The sequence below is a fragment of the Gobio gobio genome, assembly GCF_949357685.1.
Source record: "Gobio gobio genome assembly, chromosome: 18".
In the NCBI taxonomy this organism is placed as follows: Eukaryota; Metazoa; Chordata; class Actinopteri; order Cypriniformes; family Gobionidae; genus Gobio; species Gobio gobio.
The window spans coordinates 12,073,276-12,097,295 of NC_137111.1; the positions used below are offsets into that span (position 1 = coordinate 12,073,276).

The following is a 24,020-nucleotide window of genomic DNA, read 5'->3' on the forward strand; positions in this document are numbered from 1 at the left end:
TTGTTGTTCAGCGGTTCAGCTCACTGTGCCAGGCACTTGTTGGTTCATGAATATTAATTACATCATATGACGTTTGCCCTGAGTGATTTGCTGGAAGGCAGACATGTGAGTGCTAGCCATAGTAAGATTACTGTTTACTACTTACACATGGTCAGTCAGCAAAATAAACCTCCCACTATTGACTTTAATGGTTGCTGGACCCCTGCAGTTACTGTAGCTAACTTCTTTTTAGTAGCTCAGAGTTTAGCATTTCAAAGTAGCAACACAACACTGATGTGAAATTATTCTTTTGTAAGTTCACTGTAAGAACTGCTACTGTGAGAATGATACTGACCTCAAGCTCTGTGAATATCCCAGTGGTTTTCTGCAGAATGGCGTACATGCAGTGTGCCACCGTCACAGCGTGTTTCCAGTTGTGATATGGAACTCGTCTGTAATTTTTCCGCACTGACATAGTGAAGCGACACAGTTTCTCCTGCTCAAAGCTTTAATCACACAAAGAAAGTGTGACTGTACACCGTTGCCTTGTCAGAGCAGTAATGTACATGGGTGTTTCTTCACCTACGGACACTTTTATGTCTAAAGAATTGATTTTTATTAAGGCAACAAATTTCAATATTTTTATATCAAAGTAATTTATATTTGCTACTATTCAAATGTCTTTCATGTATATGTTGTATCGTTCTACTCTGGTCCCAGACCCAGGCTTTCAATCCTAAAATATGGAAACCATTAGAAAATATAAATTATTCTGTAACTTTATTTTAAGGGTCCATAATTATGCTGTATTAACACACCAGAATTAATGACTAACTAAACAAATAGTAAAGGCATATTAGCCATTATTTATGGAGTAGTTAAACTTCAACAAACCAGTAATTCATAATTAAATGGATAGTTCACCCTAAAATGAATATGTGTAGTATAGCGGTGAGGTTGTGAATTATAACCGCCCACCGCTCACCCCTCCCTTTCGAAGTACATAGAGAAGCTACGGTGGCTGACACAGGTTGTCATCATCTGAGGCAGCACAGGGTAGCTAGCGCTCTATAGAGCAGTTTGTCCGTTTAGGGCTACTGTAGAAACATGGCAGTGCTAAATGGTGACTTCACTGTAAGGGGACCCGTGGTGTATGCAGATAGAAATGGCTCATTCTAAGGTATTAAAAACAGAACGGTTCATTATGTAAGGTCTTTATACTAGTGTTAGACCGATATGCAGTTCATGTGCAGACCCTCCACTGCCCCTCCCCCACAAGCAGAGTCCTTCTCTTCAAGACAACGATACGTTTTAAACTTTCAAAGCATCTTTTAACTGTTTGACTTAGTTGAAATATTTCCATACACTTTGAAAGTGGAAACACGGTGCTCTATATGTGTTTGCAACTATAGCCAAGCAAGTTTGTGCGTCCAAATGGAAAACGCATGCTGAATGCCTCGTCTATAAAACTGCTTGCCATTGTATTTTGGGAGCTGCAAATAGCGAAGTTATAGGCCAGTGGTTCCCAACCTGTGGGCCGCAGCCCACTAGGCCCGCAGTGATCCTCCGGGTGGGTCGCGAGATAACTTAAAATGAATTTGAATATATTATTATAATTCATTAATTTTATTATTTGATACGTTAAATAATAAAAGAGAAATTATAAAAACACAAAATATAAATTACAACAAAGAACCAACTCTCTCGTACGTATTCTGTGATTGTTTTGGATTCGGAGCTGCCCAAGGCGTTTCTAATCGCGCTGTGTGAAATACAGACTGAACGGTGGCTCAAAACACCCAACGCTTCATGAACACAGGATATGCAAAATCAAGCATACAGCGTTAGTTCTGGCAGGCCACGTAGTCAAGCTCCGCTATCACCTGATTGGGAAATTTCTAACTCCGCCCCTTTCAGCTGATCCGATTCAGCTGATTCTATGCACTCAATTGGCTTCTCTCAAACAGGGCGCCTTACTTAAGCATAGCTTCACTTCAATCTGCCTGCTTGGACGCTTCTGCTGCACGCTGCTTTGCAACCCACCTCCTCCCCAGCTCCTCCTTTAACTGCATAACTTAATCAATGTCATTATGTTGTCATTGATGCATACTCTGTTCTAAATAGGGGATTTGCTCTGCCCTCCCAGTTTAAAATGGAAGGTTGTCCTCAGAATCTGCTGCTGTTCCCTGTCTTGGCTTTTCATGGAGCTCATGAAAAGGATGGGGAATTTAGAACAGAGCCATACCGCCAAATGTAAATCTTTGCAAAATATGCAATAAAAAGTTGACTAAATGTTTGTCTATGGTGTCTTTGACTTAAGTGGACCTGACTGAACTACACATTTCAGATGGATAAAGCAAACCAGTGTCTCTAAAAAGTTTTGATGGATGATGGTTGTAATGAAGGTAAAGACGATTGCAGTGACATACATTAGGCACGCGTGCGTGTCCATTATAATTGATGCACAAACCGTGTATGTGCGCTCTCTGCTCACTAAATAAAGTTTTGTTTAGGTGACGACTGTAATGAAGGTAAAGACGATTATTACAGTGACATGCAGGAGTCATACATTAGGCACGCGCGAGTATGTTATTGATGAAACGTGTATGTGCGCTCTCGGCGCACTGATCGCTATAACATCGTATTTCTGCATGAACACAGTTCAATATATTCACGTAGTTGTCAAAATGAATGTTCTGTGAGCGTTTTATAACGGATGCTCGCCAAAGAAGTGTGTTTTGGAGAAGTTTGTGAGTATCAGTGGTGTTTATACACACGGGCATCAGCTCCATATTGTTTGTTCTGACAGAGGAACTCTTCACTGATGACATCGACTTCAGATGGCTAAGTTACACATTCAGAATTATTAAGTATTTTAGTGTGTTTATTAATTATGAATGGACCCGTATAGTAGTTCTTTGCGGTCCTTTGGCATCTCCCTGTGGTCTTGTTTGGTATGGCAGGTTGACTTTTGCTTATTTGTACTTATTGATATAACTGAGCAGAGTAAGTACTTCTAAGTTTAGCTGCCAGTAAAGAATGTCTGCAAAGTATGTTTGCAAAAAAAGAACACTAAATGTGAATATATCGTGAATTTTGGTGGGCCTTGCAGTATTGATTCGGAGAGGAGGGGGGCCTTCGAGTAAAAAAGGTTGGGAACCACTGTTATAGGCTATCTGTATGCATACGGTAGCTGTTACGAACACTGGTCATAGGATTAAGTAATGCAGATGTTGACCGTGTATTTGTGGGAGTTTTATTCAGCGACCACCTGGCTGCGGTTTGGACGCGCGTGGTGTGTGTCTCTCCAGTGTTTCCCACACATAGACTAAGTTGCGGTGGTGCACCACAGAATCAACACCGGCTGTCACATACTGCGTTTTTTGGCGGCTGCCAAAGCAAATTTTTATCCCGCTAAAGCTTTATTTGATCAGTGAGTGATGAGACTGACTGTTGCGCTTCTCTGACAGGTCGCATGTGTTGCTGAGAGAAGGAGCAGAGAGCTCTCACCGTCTTCAAACTGTCTTGCTCTCCCTCCCTCAAGCATATTAATCAAAATCAATTGAGAATTGACACGATGGTAAAAGGTCGGAAGACCGAAGTTTCACGCGGAGCATTGGGAGATTTTTTCCTGAATTACCGCTGGAGTTAAGTACACCTAAGCATTAAATGACTAGGTTGTAAATAGTTAAAAAATTATATTACTTAAAAAAAGTATATTACAGTCAGTGTGCACTTTATTATGCTGCTTGCTTATTGCTACTGTGTGCAATAGTGTAATTATTTTATTTATGCTTAAATATATATTTTCACCACTGAACTCTGAACTTTTTTTTCTTGTTCTACCTCACCTGTTTTGACTATTTGTTAAATATTGTTTTTTTTGTTCAATAAATGTTCCTTTTTTAAATTGAGACTTGTAAAATTGTTATCATCATGATGAATTGAGGGAGCAAAAGCAGTATCGGCTCCAAATATCGGCTCAAGAAAATCGGCAGCCTGTATCGGTCATCGGCTAAGGCTGATGAAAAATAAAATCGGTATCGGCACTAAAAAATCAATATCGGTCGATCCCTACTTTATACACCCCTGAAAACATAGTTATGTATATTATATTGCATGTCTGTCAATAGATCCCCATAAATATTACACACTGCACCTTTAAGGCATCATTTACTCACCCTGGTGTTGTTCCAATGATGTATAGTCATTTTAGGGTGAACTATCCCTTTAACTGAACATATATTAAGGGCATATTTTCATTTACAACTTATCAAACATTCGAAGAATAAATAAGCAGAACTAAGCAAATAATTCATTTTTAACTGAATGTACAATACATATATAGCAGATAGATAGATAGATAGATAGATAGATAGATAGAGCTTATAGAAATGTACTCATTCTTACCTGTTTTTCCCACAAGAATTGTGAACCATGTATACAAATATTGCAGGCCACAGTTCCTCAAAAGGGGCAATGTCAAAGTGAAACCTTAGACAGAAATATGACAGTTTGTTTGCAATTCAAATCTGGACAGGTGAAATACATCCTGATTACAACTGTATATCATGCCCACTTATCTACACATGAAAATGACACCAAAACAATATGCACGTTTAGTTTCTGTTTCTGAACTAAAACTTTCATAATTGATAATGAAAATACAGTATCAAAACCTTGGCACATCTGTCATATCAATAAAAAAACACAATAAGCAACATGTGTTACAGTGTTTCTTATGACCTCGACTCCCTTATTCCTTTTATTAACTGGTGGCAACATAAATATGATTAAATTACTATGAAAAATGAATTTATTTATAGTAGTAATAATCTGAACAAGAAATTGATTGCACTCACCTAACTGTAATATACAACACAAATGTTCAGTCCAATGCTTTTAGTGCCTATTTTACAGCTATTTAACTGATGTATTACTGAAAGCCATTATGCAGCAGTGATCTTTGATGTATGAGAGCATAAACTCACAGTTCGATCTCTTTATATATGATTGCAGGGAGAGAGAGTTGTGTGAGGGTCTTCCACTCCTCTGACGTGCAGATGCTGTGGTACGAAAGCTTCTCCATTGTCACTCGGTAAATGCACTCTGAATGTCTTATCCGGTGATACATCTAAATACAAACACACACATACACCCCATGTGTCTACGCAGATGCAAAATATTTATGCAAAATAGTCTAACCCTCTGAAAATATTGTGGTTGCTTCTTATCGATCTTTCTGTAATCTGCTATGGTTGTTCATCGTTTTTAATCATACATCTTAATAGAATTGCTTCAGGTACCATAAAGTGGCAGCAACATAAAAACCGAGTGGACTAGTGGTCGACCGATATAGATTTTTCAATGGCCGATACCTTAGAGAGCAGGGTGGACAATTAACAATATTAAATGATATCATACCATGCATAACAGTTACTGAAATCAAAATTATATTTATATAACATAATATTTACTAAATCAGAATTTCTTTAAATTAATAAAAAATGTAATAGTAATAATAATTTAAATACATCTGTAAGATAAACAGATTTGTCCATTAGCTAGCAACTTCATGATAATCTATTAAGTCTGTGCGCACTGGGAATCTTTTTTTCCCCTTCAAATAAAGACAAGGGCTGAAATTGCATACTCTCTTAAGTAAGTACTTATTTTGAATAAGTAATTACTTCACAAACTCTAAACAATGTAAAGGTTGGAAGCAATTTTTAGTAAGGAAAATTAGCATTTTTCTATATAGGAAAAAAAATCTATATTACTATATACTATATAGTATATAGTCTATAGTATTTAGAATACTGATCCAAATAATTATAAAATAGTTCCTTCTGGAGGATTTGGTAATACTTTTCATACTATTATAATACCGGTAGTCATTACTAGTGGGTTACCATGATCTTCACTTTAGAAGTAATTATACATTATGCATTATTCACATTAATTATGAACCTGTTTATAGTAGTTTCTAGTAGTACTCTGGGAGGTATGAAAAAAATTGTAGTTATTGATTAGCTAATAATGAACTACCACATTTGAGGAAGCACTATTACTTGCTAATTTTATAATCAGAGTTTCTTGTTAGTTAATAGTAATTAATTACTATAGTGTTAATACTGCATTACTCAGTTCCTGTGTAGTTATTCATTAATGATGCAACAGTATTACCAATAAATGTTATTACTTCTGGAACCCCACTGTTGCAACTCTATAGCAAACAGTTTGTCGATCTGATGAGAAAATATTATAGCGTTTGCCTTTCTATTACTAATATTTACTAATACATTTACCTTCCTTGTTTAACAGGAAGGTTTGTCTAATAATTCATTAAAATAGAGACCGTAAACTAATGAAGACGGAGAATGGGAGCTCTGACACCCAGGTACTAGCGTTCTCAGCACTGTCAAAATTAAAGTCTTTATCACATCGACACATCGGCTAAAATTAAAAAAAACAAAGTCGGACAATGCTGAAAATTAAACAATGCAAAATATCGGCGTTGGTGATATATCGGTCGACCACAAATTTCCACATCTTTTACTCTACCACAAATCAGACACAGAGAAAATAAATCACTAGCATAACATGTGAGGTGTTGAATTCTGTCTAAATAAAAATCCCATCAGCAGATGGCAGGAGCGCACTCTTGGTCTTTTAAATATTAACATGCTTCAGTCATTTTAAAAGCTGCTATGTGACGAGACCCGTGGGTGACCCCACAGAGGGCCGGGAGGCCGACAGTCCTGAGCCTGTTTCTTCCAAACGTTCCCATTCTCTAAAAGGTTGGATGATACTGCTAAAAGATGTTTTATAAGACTCCAGGTCATGATAAATGTCTGCGCACTTACATTTGCACAGTGTAAGGCCAAAGCACAGAAGACGGCGAACATCTTAAAGTTGTTCTCATCAGTTTTAGTGAAGGCACTTCCTCCCAGCTTGTTCACCATTTGTACAACACCAATCACAGTCCCGCGGCTGACTATGGGCATGCACAGGATATTCCGCGTCGTGTAGCCAGTGTAGAGATCTACTTCTCTGTGAAAAGCAGAAGAGACGACACAAATGGACACATACAGAGAGCTGAACACCCATAGTGCTTGCTTGTATATGATTGAGTAAGGGATTGAGTTAAACACACAACGGGCTCTTCTAGCGCTGGCTCATCTGGGTTTAACATAATCATCTTATTCCAGATTTACACAAATCCAGAAGGGCCTTTCATCTGACATGTCCACTTTAACACCTAGAACCACAGACCACTGTGTGTCCACATCAACATTACACTCATATCATACCAATACACACTTGAGTCACATTTTTTCTTTCTTTCTCTTTCTTTCTTTGTTTCTTTCTTTGTTTCTTTCTTTGTTTCTTTCTTTGTTTCTTTCTTTCTTTCACAAAATATGGCGTGTATGACAGGCTTGAGAGTTTCTAATTAACATAATTTCACTGCTAATTAATAATCTTGGACAAAACCTGGATCATTGCCATGATACTGCAACTTTACAATTTAAACAGCTGTCTAAGACCTCAAACAACGTGCCAGTGCAAAATTGTGTATAATGTTATTTTAGTTAAGCTTGAACTATTGTAGAATCTGGTTATTTAACAAAGTGGCTTAAAGCAATCTCAGATGTTTTACATGGAAAATGAAAATCTTTATTACCTGTTGAAACGGGGGTCTGCATAGGCATCCGGGATATTCAAAACTTCTCCTGTTCGTGCCACCTGGCCTGCTATTCCTTTCTCTATAGAAAACCTGGGGGAGAGTGTTTAAGGTCAGTTACCAATATATAATGTATGCTTTGTCTCAGATATTCAAGAGTGAATCTCATGGAAACATGTGCAGGTCATTATGTACTAAATATTCTTCTATTTGTAGTTTTTGAGGTGAACTATGAGCACAACATTTTGTGAGTTTTGTTTTGATGGATTTTGTGAAGCAGTAAATTATCTCTGATAAAGAGTATACTCTTATGAAAAAGTAAACTTGATAAGCATTTAATAAGCTTTAAAAGCTTTTATTGGCATTCAATAAATGCAATGAGCCAATATTTACAGTTTTGACCTTTCTTTATAACCTCTGCAATTTGTTCTGGCATGCTGGATATCAGCTTTTGGGCCAAATGCTGACTGATGGCGATCCATTATTAGTGTTTGGAGTTGATCACAATTTGTGGACTTCTGGTTGTCCACTAGCCTTTTGAGGACTGACCACAGGTTCTCTATGGGATTAAGATCTGGGGAGTTGCCTGGCCATGGATCCAACATTTTAACAGCTGTCCCGAAGCGAAGGGGGCCTTCTCCGGACAATCGATTTTCCAGATGTCCTGAACAGTCAGAAAAGGGCTTCATCAGAGAAAATAACTTTGCGCCAGTCTTCTGCTGTCCAATCCTTGTGCTTCCTGCAGAATATCAGTCTGTCCTTGATGATTTTCTTGGAGAGAAGTGACTTCTTTGCTGCCCCCCTTGACACCAGGCCATTGTCCAAATTCTTCACCTTACATGTGAGGCCATTTTGATGGAAAGTGTGATGGCTGCACATCTTACTTTGGAGGTAACCCTTGCTAACACAGTAACACAATGGTTGGAAGAACTTCTCCTCTCCTTTTATGGCAATCAGTCTGCTCTTATAATCTAATTAGACTAGTACTTATTCACACTTTCCCATGTGCTGATGATATGATTAGTGAAATGATGCTAATTAGTCATTTTGTGCCAAGGCCTAAATAACATGTAAAAAGCATCTGATCAGTCTTCACAATAATCTAGAAACAATGTGAATCAACACCACGACAATTGAAGCAGCAAACTTTGCAAAACACAAAATTCACACAATAATAATGGCCATGGCTGTCCACTAAAGTGCAGATGCAATCCTAACAATAATTAAGAACACTTCTTTTTAACATGTGAATGTCTCATTCATTACTCCAAATAAAGGACACCGAACATACATGTTGATGCCATACTGCCTGCTACTGTACTCATTGGAGGGAAGTCAGAGTCAGAGATTCAATTTTGAATGTTGTGACTTTGTGTAACTCCATTAATCTCCAACTATATTTTTACATAATAAATAAATAAATAAATAAATAAATAAATAAATAAATAAATAAATAAATAAATAAATAAATAAATAAATAAATAAATAAATAAATAAATAAATAAATAAATAAATAAATAAATAAATAAATAAATTAATAAATTAATTAATTAATTAAACTGGTACTTTAGGAGGTTGTAACAAATCAAACATGACTGGGTGAGGAATTGTGGGTGCTCACCTAATTTCTTTGGTTTTCCTAAAGACGGGTTTCCCTTCATTCTCCTCCCCGATATCAAACAAGTCAGAGTACAGCTCTTGGTTATTGTGATCCACCTGGAAAAGCGCACATCTGTCCGCATTAACCAGGTTTTTTGCATATATCTGAAACACAAACAAACAAGCCAGTCCTTAATGACATTTGATTGATTCTCAATCAATCGATCGATCAGTCAAACAATCAATCAATCAACTAATCAACCGATCAATCATTTATCGTTACTGCAAGTCCGCATGTTGCACTTTCGAGGTTTTATCTTCATTCTCATTGTTTCTTGTATAACAGTAAATAATGTTCTATAATAATTTTTTATCTGCATAAATTAGGGCAGTACATTAAATACCATGATTTATAAAATACTTTACAGCAATTCTTTAAAAAAAATCATACTTTTTGTCCATTACAGTAATGAGAAATATATACACACACACACACACACACACACACACACACACACACACACACACACACACACACACACACACACACACACACACACACACACACACACACACACACACACACACACACACACACACACACACACACACACACACACACACACACACACACACACACACACACACACACACACACACACACACACACACACACACACACACACACACACACACACACACACACACACACACACACACACATATAATTACAGTCATGTGAATGGGGTGCTTAACTGTCATGTAATGTTACAGTGCAACATTTTTATACACAGTTTTATAAATTAAGTTTATGGAAAATATAAACTTATAAACTATAAACTTTTTCACTGAGCCCCACATGTCATTCTGTAAAAAACTATGTACAGGTGCTGGTCATATAATTAGAATATCATCAAAAAGTTGATTTATTTCACTAATTCCATTCAAAAAGTGAAACTTGTATATTATATTCATTCATTACACACAGACAGATATGTTTCAAATGTTTATTTCTTTTAATTTTGATGATTATAACTGACAACTAAGGAAAATTCCAAATTCAGTATATCAGAAAATTTGAATATTACTTAAGACCAATACAAAGAAAGGATTTTTAGAAATCTTGGCCAACTGAAAAGTATGAACATGAAAAGTATGAGCAAGTGCAACACTCAATACTTAGTTGGGGCTCCTTTTGCCTGAATTACTGCAATGCAGCGTGGGCTGGAGTCGATCAGTCTGTGGCACTGCTCAGGTGTTATGAGAGCCCAGGTTGCTCTGATAGTGGCCTTCAGCTCTTCTGCATTGTTGGGTCTGGCATATCGCATCTTCCTCTTCACAATACCCCATAGAAAATCTAGTTAAGGTCAGGCAAGTTTGCTGGCCAATTAAGAACAGGGATACCATGGTCCTTAAACCAGGTTCTGGTTGCTTTGGTACTGTATGCAGGTGCCAAGTCCTGTTGGAAAATGAAATCTGCATCTCCATGAAGTTGGTCAGCAGCAGGAAGCATGAAGTGCTCTAAAACTTCCTGGTATGCGGCTGCTTTGACCTTGGACCTCAGAAAACACAGTGGACCAACACCAGCAGATGACATGGCACCCCAAACCATCACTGACTGTGGAAACTTTACACTGGACCTCAAGCAACGTGGATTGTGTGCCTCTCCTCTCTTCCTCTAGACTCTGGGACCCTGATTTCCAAAGGAAATGCAAAATTTACTTTCATCTGAGAACATAACTTTGGACCACTCAGCAGCAGTTCAGTCCTTTTTGTCTTTAGCCCAGGCGAGATGCTTCTGACGCTGTCTGTTCAAGAGTGGCTTGACACAAGGAATGCGACAGCTGAAACCCATGTCTTGCATCCGTCTGTGTGTAGTGGTTCTTGAAGCACTGACTCCAGCTGCAGTCCACTCTTTATGAATCTCCGCCACATTTTTGAATGGGTTTTGTTTCACAATCCTCTCCAGGGTGCGGTTATCCCTATTGCTTGTACACTTTTTTTCTACCACATCTTTTCCTTCCCTTCGCCTCTCTATTAATGTGCTTGGACACAGAGCTCTGTGAACAGCCAGCCTCTTTTGCAATGAACTTTTGTGTCTTGCCCTCCTTGTGCAAGGTGTCAATGGTCATCTTTTGGACAACTGTCAAGTCAGCAGGCTTCCCCGTGATTGTGTAGCCAAGAGAACTAGACTGAGAGACCATTTAACAGCCTTTGCAGGTGTTTTGAGTTAATTCGCTGATTAGAGTGTGGCACCAGGTGTCTTCAATATTGAACCTTTTCACAATATTCTAATTTTCCGAGATACTGAATTTGGGATTTTCCTTAGTTGTCAGTTATAATCATCAAAATTAAAAGAAATAAACATTTGAAATATATCAGTCTGTGTGTAATGAATGAATATAATATACACGTTTCACTTTTTGAATGGAATTAGTGAAATAAATAAAACTTTTTGATGATATTCTAATTATATGACCAGCACCTGTATATCGTGGCCACAAATGAACAATTTGTACCCACAACTTACTCTTATGTTTTACTAATTTGTTTCCTTGTTTTAATTAAATCGTGTGCACAATATAATAATGAATTCCCTTGATGTCCTATATATATATATATATATACATATAAAATCATTTGTTTTATTATATAATTTGTTAAATCAAAATAAATCACAACCCAATGCAGTACATGTGCTAATTTATTGAAGAATTCATTTTAATAACATTATTACTGTGTGGTTCATCTGCAGTGAGTTCATCAGCATCGATAAACCTGTTTTGTTATTTATATCAATCTACTGTCAGCCTCGTTGATGGATAAAATATATTAGTTTTTTTACATGTATCAGCGAATTTGATTACATCTTATGTGAGTTAATCTTAAATGCACATCTCATTTGCTGCCATTAAATTATATTATATTCGTGGAGTATATATATATATATATATCTGCACTTTAATGAAAAACTCATAGCGGTCGGCCGCTATATATGTGTCTATGTGAGACTAGCAACTGAGGAACTTGTTCTTCCCTCTGGATTTCACAACTTGGTCACACATTGTGTCTCATCCCCTCCAAGATAAACTTCTGCTTTATGAAACCGCTGACAAGTGAGAAATCTCTTGAAACTAAGAAAGTCGTTTAACTACTCCAATATTTCCAAGCACATACTTCCAAAACCGGAGGTAATATTTGAATGAATCCCTGAGAGGGAAGCCAAGAGCTCAGAGAGATGCTGGAGCGGTGTCAGACGGACTGCCTGTCCTCTCCCTGACCTACTTGAATCACTTCCTGTGCTGCTCTTCTTAACAGGAAGGAGGGGACAGAGACATGAAGAGAGCCAGTGGTCTGATACTTGGATTGTATGAATATTTGAATTTGTGTGTGTGTTTGTTTTTGTGATTTATGATTTATGATTTATGAGGACACAAATTTGTATAATGACACAGGTATTACACTGGTATTACGACGTAAACATGAAATATGAGGACATTTCATATGTCCTCATATTTAAAATAGCTTTAAAAACATACTAAACAATGTTTTATAAAAAAAAATTAAAATGCAGAATGTTTCCTGTGATGGGTAGGTTTAGGGGATAGAATGTACAGTTTGTACAGTATAAAAACCATTACGCCTAGGGAATGTCCTCACTTAGAAAGCAAAACAAACCTGTGTGTGTGTTTGAGAGACCTAGAGAACACAAACATGTGAGAAAATGAGTAAAAGAACATTTAACAACAAGCCCAAGGCTGGTAGGGTGAGCAGTGACTTGTGGGGGGGTTACCACCGAACATGGCAAACAAATGAGAGAAGGTCTTTCACAACACAAATCTCTTTGGCGTTGATGGTGACACAGATGAGCGACAGAAGAACAGCATGTTTGTCCTCATGACCAAGCATGTGACCCTATACTGAGAGAGGGAAAACCTACTCACCATGATATGTTCAAGTAGAGAATCTATTGCCACTATGTTGTCGAAGTATGTTCTGTTTGAAAAGGGGGAAACACGTCATTTTTTAAAAGGGATAAACGTATGACAAAGTATAACACAAATACATGCATTTTTTTTATAACATCGGTTATTTATTATAATGTTAATTGCCAATAAACATTGAAATATTTCAACAGTATGTAGAAGGTCTTAGAGGAATCTCAAGAAAACATATCAGGGCATTTAACCCAAAAATCAAAGATATATTGGAAGGCTTTAAGATTAAGATTTTCAAACATTCAAATGTTATAGGGCAATTTGTTAACGAAAAAAACCTGTGTGCATGTACTCCATCCAATCAATCATCCTGACATTACTAAACACACACATTTCATGAGATTCCACAAATACACACTTTGAGGCATAGACTTACTTTGACACATCTAGGAGAAAGTCGTTGAGTTCCGTCTGTTTGGCGAGACCTCTGCAGACCTGCAAACAAAAGAGGAACAGGAAGTTTAAAGATCACCACAAGTCGGTATCCAAACTGATATTTCTGTCTTAAGACAGAAACTGATAATGTTGATGCGTAACTGATCATGTTGATCACCAGCCAATAATCTTTAGAACGTTTTGATCTATAATCTCAGTTTAAAACGCTGATATTACTTCACTGCTTCATTCTCCATCTACTTTTTTTTGCTGTCCTACATAGAAATAAAAAAAGCATACATAATTCGGCTAGAGGGTTGGATGATGACAACATAATCGCCATTTTTGGATGAACACACCCTAAAGAAATAGTTCAACTAAAAATAAAAATTCAGTCATCATTTACTCACTTTCATGCTAAACCCATATGATGTTATTTTTTATATGTAGAACACTAAAAGGAGAACCTTTTGGAGCATTACAGATAGTCACTAAGCACTGTTGTATGGAAAAGAGCTGCGTTAAATTCTTCAGAATTCGATTAAATAATGATAATTTAATTTATGAGTGAACCATTCTTTTAAGGCCTTTTACTAAAATGTGTTACTTATGGTCTACTATACACATTGTTCCCTAACTTCTGAGAAGGTTTGTGTCCCACAGAGAGAGTTACTCCCAAAGAGCTATGTGATGCACAGGGACATTAAAGCCCAGAGTGTTGTCATTCACGTCGTGCAATCGTTTACGTACAAACAAGACTGCATTGTCATTAATTGCACCTCCTGAGACGAGGGTGTGTGGTCTGGTTGCTTACACTGGGCCCACCTGATCCATGTACACAGTGGATTACAGAAATCAAACCACGTGTGTACAACCAAATCAAACAGCTTATGTAAGCTGCAACAAAAAGCAAGGTTTAATCAATGCATTGTTTTTCTCAAACGTACTCACCTGAACTTGGTGTATGGCTACAGATGCCCAGGCCAAATTTGCTGTTGCAACCTAAAAAACAGGGTACACTTAACCAAAGATGCAATACGCGCACCTGCAGCACTCCACTAACAGGCAGAACTTCATAGTTCATGGTATCCTGCTTGACGGTTGAATGTCTTGTTAGCCAAAATTTGAATACAATTACACATGTATTGTTAATATTTTCTGCATTTTACAGCAGGGTAGGGTAACTCTGGTCCTGGAGGGCCACTGTCCTGCAAAGTTTATCTCAAACACACCTGAAAAATCTAACATGAGGCTGTATTTGAAATCGCCCCCTATACCCTCATTCATTTGGCGCAATGCTCACAGGGTGTCACAGGGTGTTTTGGTGTTGTTTCATGTTCATGTTTCATGTTTTTAGTTTATCATGTTCACTGTCATGTTTCTGAGTTTGTCATGTTCTGTCATGCACTTCCTGGTCTTGTCATGTGATTCCCATGCCCTCATGTGTTCTTGTCATTAGTCTCAGTGTATTTAAACCCTCATGTTTGTGTTGGTCCTTGTCTATTATTGATGTTTTTCTGTAACCGTTTTATTTTAGTTTTATGTTTCTAGTCATGTCTTTGTTTTATGTTTTGGATTTGGATTTATGGTAAGCTTTAATTTAAAGGTCCCGTTCTTCGTGTTTTTTTGAAGCTTTGATTGTGTTTACAGTGTGCAATATAACATGTGTACATGTTTCGCGTGTAAAAAAACAGTATTTTTCACACTATTTACTTATCTGTATACCGCTGTTCTCACCGTCCTAAAAACGGCTGGTGATTTCCTTGTGCTATGAAGTCCCTCCTTCAGAAATACGTAACGATTTCTGATTGTGCAAGCGGTTCCTGTGCTGTGATTCGACCACAGCTTAGCGCACGTGAAAGCGGTTCCTGTGTTGTAATTTGACAGCAGCTTAGCGCACGTTGGAAAGGTCACGCCTCTTAACGGAGAGATGTATGCGTTCAATAATCTCTACAGCGTCCCTGGGAAAGCCAAACAAAGGTGATTTGACTCCTGGATGAAAATAACAGCGTCTCGATGACATGGCGATAAACACACTCAACGCAACAGTTCCTTTTCTCCACGCGACCGTCCGCTTCTCCACGTGGGACAGCAACAAGACCGCGCCCCCTTTTTCGCGTTTCTTTGTGGGCGGAGGTTAGTCTGTTCTACTGCTCTACTGACGTAATTAAAGAAGGAAGTACCAGGATGTAGTCCAAGCCAGCCGTTCACTGTAGGCTTTGAAAGGGAACTTCTGTTAAATAAAATATCTCGCTTGGCATTGAACTTTGAGCTTTATAATTTTACAGGTATTATTTATGCTCTAACAGCAACATTACACACTAACTAAAGTTTGAACAATGGAATCGCGAAGAAGGGGACCTTTAATAAAAACTGCACTTGGGTTCAGCAACTTGCCTCCAGTGGACTGAACGTTACACAGGGCATGGATATTTTCTAGCGGCTAGCTGTTGAGTATATATCAGTTGTACACTCTTTAATGCGAGCATCATGGGATTGCATGAGTGCATTTGATAATGTCCACTATGGACAACACTACAAATGGATGTCCCATAAAAAGTGGTATAGAGGCAGTTTTTCTACATAGCCAAGTCTTTAGGTTTACTTAAAAAATAGAGATAGGTGTGTTTGATTAGGGATGGCATTAAATTCTGCAGGACAGTGGAGGGAAGTTGCCCATCCCTTTTCAAAACTATGAAATAACACAACAGAACTATTCAAACAAAACCTTTTATAATGTACTGTGAATTCCTAGATGGCATAAGGTCTGGTCCTTATCACAAATTCAACTGAACAAGACAGGACCACCCATTTAAAATAAACCTGAACCTGTTACGAAATCTGCATTGGGAAATCTTTCGTCCCTCACTTGAAATTCCAGATCATAGGGATTCCTATTAAAATGACTGGATTTTGCCTGTGAAAATTTGCTCGAACAGCAGAAAATGTGACTCTGTCTTTAAACAGGAAGAGACAGTCTGACCAACATGTGACGCAACCAATTACAGTTTGTTTTTAACAGTATGTGCAATTAGTTTTTCTGAAATAGATAGATTGAAAGTTCAGACTTTCAACTTTAAAAGCAACCTAAACAATTCCTTAAATAGTGCTGACATAAAATTGCAGCCTAGCTAAAAGAATTGAGAGCAGAGCCACATGGGTACTAGACGTGTAAAAAAAAATACTAGCACTTTCTCTCTTAGAGTACCTCCTGGTGGCTGAGGTTGAAGGGCTCTCTGCCCAGGTGGCGGTGCAGCTCCAGGATAGCGATGAGGTCTCCGATGGCGGTGAGGATGGGTAGACACAAAACAGAATGTACACGGATCCCTGAGTCCTGCCCTGTGCCATGAGGGAATCTCTCGTCCTATAGGGGGACAAAAAGGAGCAGACAGGAATCACACAATCTGTAAGTCTTGATTTAAAAATAAAATCAATCAATCAATCGTTATTACAACTTTAAAATGTAGATGATAAATTTTTTACACTTTTCTATATTGTCTGAAAAACATTTGTGAGGTAGCATAATAATTTGATACACTGGAAGCATTCAATTTGGCACATCATAACAACATCAGTTGACGAACATGCTATTTTTAATTTTTACAAACTGTAGAGATGCTGTGGCCACTTTATTTAGTCAATAATTACAATATTTATAAATATTGTATATGCATTTCTTTTTTTTTTCATAGATTTTTTCATGTATTACAATAACTACAAGCTTGATTTAAATAACTGACTATAATTTTAAGCAACATTTCTGGTCTCTGGCCTTCTAATTTTAAATCATCTTAAATCTTTTATTTTAATTTTACTTAATTTAATTTTAAATATTTATTTGAATAATATGCATACAAAGCTGTAGCAATATGAGCATTGTGTGTAACATTTATTTTTATTTGATACTCTATAAAAGTGGTTCTCAGTGGTTCAACAGTGTACCAAATTGGTTTGGTCATATGACCCGCACATTTTTAGGAAATTGACATATGGACACTGATCCTGATGAATGGAAACTTGCACGCAAATCTGTAGTTGTGTCTGTAATTTACATTCTAGAACAAAACGTCAAAGTATCCTGAAGTTATGTTTACCACAAGCTTTATTTTACTAATACATTGAAAAACCCTATTAAAGACCCTATAGGAAAATCTCAAAGAAACCAGTGGCGAATAATTCTTCCAGGTTGAGATGTCATTGTCTCCCGTGTCTTTCAGTCTTTCTCTACCGGTATTGACTTCACCCTAACTAGACTGAATCTACTACAGAGACCTTCCATATGTAGCACTGCCCTGTTGGTCAGTCCATATGTGTAATCTCCACGTTACCTCGCTATGGGCAGGATGTGGCCTCTGTAGCGTCCCTTCCCATAGGCACACTTTCCCAGTGTTGTCCAATAGTCTCACTGTATAGGAACAGCTGTGATTGACACTTCTCTGTGCTGAAGTCCTGCCTTTTCTCCACTCTGGCAGGTGCAGGGGGACTAGGAAGCTTACACAGGGGGCTGGAACGGGCAGCAATTGTGGAGTTTTGGTAGGGATCCCAATTTGTTAGTGGTTCTGATGTAACGTCGAATGTGACTGACTTATAGGGAAGAGAGACGTTACGTCTCGTCGCCACAATTGCTGTACCACAGCTGAACGGCTGGGACACACCACCTCGGCTCCACAGCGCAAAACTTGAAGTGCGATCGCACGTGCGCTTTCTTTTGTTGTTGTTGTTTCTTTGACTACTCACTCCCACTCAAAAAGGTCTTGCGACCCAACAGATGAGAAACATTGCTCTAACCTCCTGGGTGCCACTGTCCTCATACAAGGACATTATATGTTAGTGAATTTCTCTGACACCATACATGTCACACATTTTAAGTCTGGATGCCCTGTAAAGAGCACATTCAGGGTTTTGAGGTTTCACCAGGACAACAACTTCTCCTTGGACTTTAAAAATGATTGAATGATCAAATGTAACACTCTTATGGAAATATGATAAAATTTTGTAAATATCATATAAATCTGATACATTTTCTAATAGTTTAATTTTTTATAAATCAACATCTCAGGAAAATGTTAAGGGGTTTCTAATCAAAATATGACTCTCTGTTACAAAACAGGGTATTGATTTAATTGATTCTCAATAGAGGACCCCGGGACTTAAAGCATGTTTATTAGGCCTTTTGGGAGACCCAACAAGTGAATAGGAAAATAAACTACATATCAATGTTCCTATAAAATATGAACATATAATATACATAGATATTATTATGAAAATGTTGATCCAAGAATACATTAATATGCAAATTAGTTTCAGTGTATAGATACATTGCATTGAATGGGAAAACCCATGGATGGCCATTTTACCCACATATTGTAAAATATTGCAAAATGGTATATCAATTCATTTCGTTATATCTTTTTTTTATAACATAGTTGAGAATCATCTTGAAACAAAGTTTGGTTAAAAAAACATAATCATGAAACCTGACAATTGGTAAATGAATTGTTTTTACCTCCCGTTTTTTGTTTTGTTTTTAAGAGTCCCGTTGTCCTCTTACGAGGACATAACATACAATATGAATAAGATATCATTTAAAAAATAATAATAAAAAAATCCATTTGTTTCTTATGCTCTAAACAATCTAATGACATGAAAAAAAAATACTATGTTCAAAAGACTTTGATTTCCTGGGTCTTAGGAGGCTAAAATAACTGTTTTGTATTTTGCCATGCAAACTCAGTCTTTTTACTAAAGAATTTCTGATGAAAATAAAGAATAAAGGAATTTTTACAACACATTTTACTGTTTTTTTCATTTAACTGTTGCTGAAGTTTAGCCACAAGCTCACAGCTGATGGTCCATGTTAGTGAACTTTCAAGATGGTGTGCAGTTTAATTGCTCCCAGTGTATGACAAACTGGATGGCACATTCGGTATAGTGACAAATTTACCATCATGTTAGGTGATTTTTTTAAAAATATATATTTGTTAAAATAGTAGAAATAGCAGAAATTACCATCATTTTTTTAAAGGAATTCTTAGTGCAAATACTGTCAAATTGAGCTGCAGTAAAATTATTTTGAGGACCTTGGAAGTGAAAACAGCATGTGGCTCACCCCCATGATGTCCTCTACAAGTAGTGTCTTGCGTGTCTTTGCAACGTGAGCGGCGATGGTGGTCCCAAACGTGATGGGACCAGAGGGGATGAGCCCAGGAAGCCCCTCTTTTGCCCCCGTTGGAGAGAACAAACATAAACTCTGTGACAGGGAAAGCAACACCAACAAACAGCACGATGTTAAGGAAAATGTCTTGATTTGTCCCTGTAAACTATAATATTTTCCTGTACTTTAAAAATCTCATTATATATTCATCCTGGCTAAAATACAACACTACAACACTTAATATACCTAAGATGCAAAATAATTACATTTAAACTTAAGACTAGCTGTACCCACTAAAACTGACAGTTATATAATTATAAATTGAAAATAGATCACAAAATCACAATAGATTGGTGTATCTATTCATTACTTACCACTGAATAAGACAGATAAGACTAAAGAGAAGCCCTTTCAAACCTATTTATTCGATTGATCACAATACTAGCCATCCAAGCTAAACCCCTCATGTGTATGAAAGAGAGGAAATGAACATAGCAGGGGTCTCAAGTGTTTTAATGCTATAGAAATTCCAGGCCATTTTGAGACAAACAGAACATGTACATGACCAATCAAAGGTTTAGACTCACTTGGCTGAGTTTATGTTTCTCATGATCTTAAGACCTCTAAAGCTTCAGTGCCTAGAAATTTTTGTTGACAAAATATAGATTGTTCCTAGTTTCATTTAAGTATCTAGGCAAAAAACGCTTCTTTGAAGAATATAAAATAGTTTTTTAATGGTCACTAAAAGATTTGCATCCGTCATTGTTCCTTAAATCATTGTTTTAAAGACTTTACTTGAGTTTGAGTATATTTCTTAACCTCAACATCCACTAAACACTTTTCCACATGTATCAACTCAACCAGAACAGAAAATACTTACATTGTTGCATTCTCCAAGGAAGTAAAGTGCAAATCCATCAGCTTTTGTGGCTGTAAAAAAACAAAAACAAAATAAACACTCATAAAAAGTGTCACAGGATGATGTACTCTATCATGTTTGAGACGTACGCTCAAAACGATACAATCTCAAAGAATTTAACTGGACAAAAATGGGCCCAGAGATTCCGAGTGGCATTTCCAGAGGAAAAATTAACAGCAAAGGGCTAATATATATGGCTAATGTTTTAAACCGATATAATAATTCTTTCTTTTGAAGAAGATCCAAGTATTCCAAAGGACCAAAAGAATGTAAAAAAGAAGGATGTTTAAATCAACATGTGTGAACCAGGGTCACAAATTAGCCAGAACTTGGGGTAAAATGGGGTAAAGAAATCTTTTAATCTGAAAGCTATATCACTTAATTCACATCAGCTATGTTTCCATTCAAAGATGCAAATTTATGTGCAAAATCAGAATATCGCATAAAACATTTGCAACTAAAGCAGCTTTCCATCCCATGTGTTCAAGAGAACAAAATCATCACTTCCTGGGAAATTGCCGCAAAATGTTTGTAATAAAAATGGAAGTTGCTACAATCAGGGAAGCCACTGTGGCTCTTTTATCCTACATCATAAATGACTTGCGTCTCAGAGCAGCAGACGAAAAGCAATAAACGCTGTCATGTTATCTTGCATTTGGATGCCTGGTATTTGGGAATGTTTCTGGGAGGGAATTAAACTAAATTTCTGATGACAAATTTTGGCACAGGCATTTAAGAATGATCAAACCAACATTTAAAGGGTTAGTTCACCCAAAAATGAAAATTCTGTCATTAATTACTTACCCTCATGTCGTTCGACACCCGTCAGACCTCCGTTCATCTTCGGAACACAAATGAAGATATTTTAGTTGAAATCTGATGGCTCAGAAAGGCCTCCATTGGCACAATGCACTTTACACTCTCAAGACCCATAAAAGGTACTAAAGACATTGTTACAAAGTCCTTTTCACTACAGTGGTTCTACAATAACTTTATGAATCAACGAGAATAGTTTTTGTGCGCAAAAAAACCCTAAATAACGACTTACATAGTGATGACCGATTTCAAAACACTGCATCATGAAGCTTCGAAGCGTTATGAATCAGCGAGTCGAATCATGATTCGGATCGTGTGTCAAACCGCCAAATTGCTGAAATCACGTGACTTTGGCGATTCAAACAGCTGAATCAACTCACTGATTCATAACGCTTCGAAGCTTCATGATGCATTGTTTTGAAATCGGTCATCATAATATAAGTCGTTATTTAGGGTTTTTTTGTGCACAAAAACTATTCTCGCCGATTCATAAAGTTATTGTAGAACCACTGTAGTGAGATGGACTTTGTGTTGAAGTCTTTAGTACCTTTTATGGGTCTTGAGAGTGTAAAGTGCATTGTGCCAATGGAGGCCTTTCTGAGCCCTCGGATTTCAACTAAAATATCTTCATTTGTGTTCCGAAGATGAACGGAGGTCTTACGGGTGTCGAACGACATGAGGGTAAGTAATTAATGATATAATTTTCATTTTTGGGTGAACTAACCCTTTAAGAAGCTGTGCAATGAAACTGACCGCTGGTTAGTCCAGTTATCAATCACATCCACTGTTAAGGCAAAGTCACAGGAGTTTTGTTGTGCATCGAGGGATTTATTTAGTAAAAGTTTCCATTGTATTTTAATGTGCATATCTTCATATCAGATAAAACATTTATCCACCTCAATTGAGTATGTTTTTTTATGTGCATTTTTAGAATTTATGCGCATCGGATAGAAATATATCTCATGAGAATTTATTTCTTAACTCAATTTAATTAAGTATTTGACATAAATTGACAGGGTATTCACAGCGCTTCACTTTTTCCACATTTTGTTATGTTACAGCCTTATTACAAAATGGATTAAATTCATTATTTTTTTCAATAATTTCTACAAACAATACCCCCTAATGACAACGTGAAATAAGTTTGTTTGAAATCTTTGCAAATTTATAAAAAAATTAAAAATTAAAAAATCACATGTACATGAGTATTCTCAGCCTGTGTCATGACACTCAAAATTGAGCTCAGGTGTTTCCTGTTTCCACTGATCATCCTTGAGATGTTTCTACAACTTGATTGGAGTCCACCTGTGGCAAATTCAGTTGATTGGACATGATTTGGAAAGGCACACACCTGTCTATATAAGGTCCCACAGTTAACAGTGCATGTCAGAGCACAAGCCATGAAGTCCAAGGAATTGTCTTTAGACCTCAGAGACAGGATTGAATCGAGGCACAGATCTGGGAAAGGGTACAGAAACATTTCTGCAGCATTGAAGATCCCAATGAGCACAGTGGCCTCCGTCATCCGTAACTGGAAGAAGTTTGGAACCACCAGGACTCTTCCTAGAGCTGGCCGCCCGGCCAAACTGAGCGATCGGGGGAGAAGGGCCTTAGTCAGGGAGGTGATCAAGAACCCAATGGTCACTCTGACAGAGCTCCAGTGTTTCTCTGTGGAGAGAGGAGAACCTTCCAAAAGAACAACCATCTCTGCAGCACTCCACAAATCAGGCCTGTATGGTAGAGTGGCCAGACGGAAGCCACTCCTCATTAAAAGGCACATGACAGCCCACCTAGAGTTTTCCAAAACGCACCTGAAGGACTCTCAGACCATGAGAAACAAAATTCTGTGGTATGATGAAACAAAGATTGAACTCTTTGGCCTGAATGACAAGCATCATGTCTGGAGGAATCCAGGCACAGCTCATCACCTGGCCAATACAATCCCAACAGGGAAACATGGTGGTGGCAGCATCATGCTGTGGGGATGTTTTTCATTGGCAGAATGCAAATATGTCTCTGTACAGCAATGTACAGAGACATAGTTGATGACAACCTGCTCCAGAGCGCTCTGGACCGCAGACTGGGGCGAAAGTTAATCTTCCAACAGGAAATGACCCTAAGCACACAGGCAGGATAACAATGGAGTGGCTAGAGGACAACTCTGTGAATGTCCTTAAGTGGCCCAGCCAGAGCCCAGACTTAAACCAGATTGAACATCTCTGGAGAGATCTGAAAATGGCTGTGCACCGATGCTCTCCATCCAACCTGATGGAGCTTGAGAGGTCCTGCAAAGAAGAATGAAAATATGTGTGTCCAGCTTGTAGCATAATACTCAAAAAGACTAGAGGCTGTAATTGGTGCCAAAGGTGCTTCAACAAAGTATTGAGCAAAGGCTGTGAATACTTTTTTTGTTTTTGTATTTTTAAAAAATGTGCAAAGATTTCAAACAAACCACTTTCACGTTGTCATTATGGGGTATTGTTTGTAGGAAAATTG

The 24,020-nt window shown here is 37.5% G+C and overlaps 1 protein-coding gene across 1 annotated transcript in view; it reads right to left on the reverse strand.

Moving 5' to 3' along the window:
• The window catches only part of pde10a (phosphodiesterase 10A), a 118,097-nt gene that overhangs the window by 16,041 nt on the left and 78,036 nt on the right, over nucleotides 1–24,020 (reverse strand). Inside the window, exons 5-16 of the mRNA XM_079843150.1 lie at nucleotides 20,670–20,719; nucleotides 19,745–19,885; nucleotides 16,844–16,999; nucleotides 14,587–14,637; nucleotides 13,637–13,695; nucleotides 13,207–13,258; nucleotides 9,285–9,427; nucleotides 7,664–7,756; nucleotides 6,846–7,032; nucleotides 4,971–5,113; nucleotides 4,390–4,473; nucleotides 335–485 (exon numbers count right to left, since the gene is read on the reverse strand). Of these exons, the coding sequence (XP_079699276.1) occupies nucleotides 335–485; nucleotides 4,390–4,473; nucleotides 4,971–5,113; nucleotides 6,846–7,032; nucleotides 7,664–7,756; nucleotides 9,285–9,427; nucleotides 13,207–13,258; nucleotides 13,637–13,695; nucleotides 14,587–14,637; nucleotides 16,844–16,999; nucleotides 19,745–19,885; nucleotides 20,670–20,719 (1,310 nt within the window). The remainder of the gene's footprint in view (nucleotides 1–334; nucleotides 486–4,389; nucleotides 4,474–4,970; nucleotides 5,114–6,845; nucleotides 7,033–7,663; nucleotides 7,757–9,284; nucleotides 9,428–13,206; nucleotides 13,259–13,636; nucleotides 13,696–14,586; nucleotides 14,638–16,843; nucleotides 17,000–19,744; nucleotides 19,886–20,669; nucleotides 20,720–24,020) is intronic.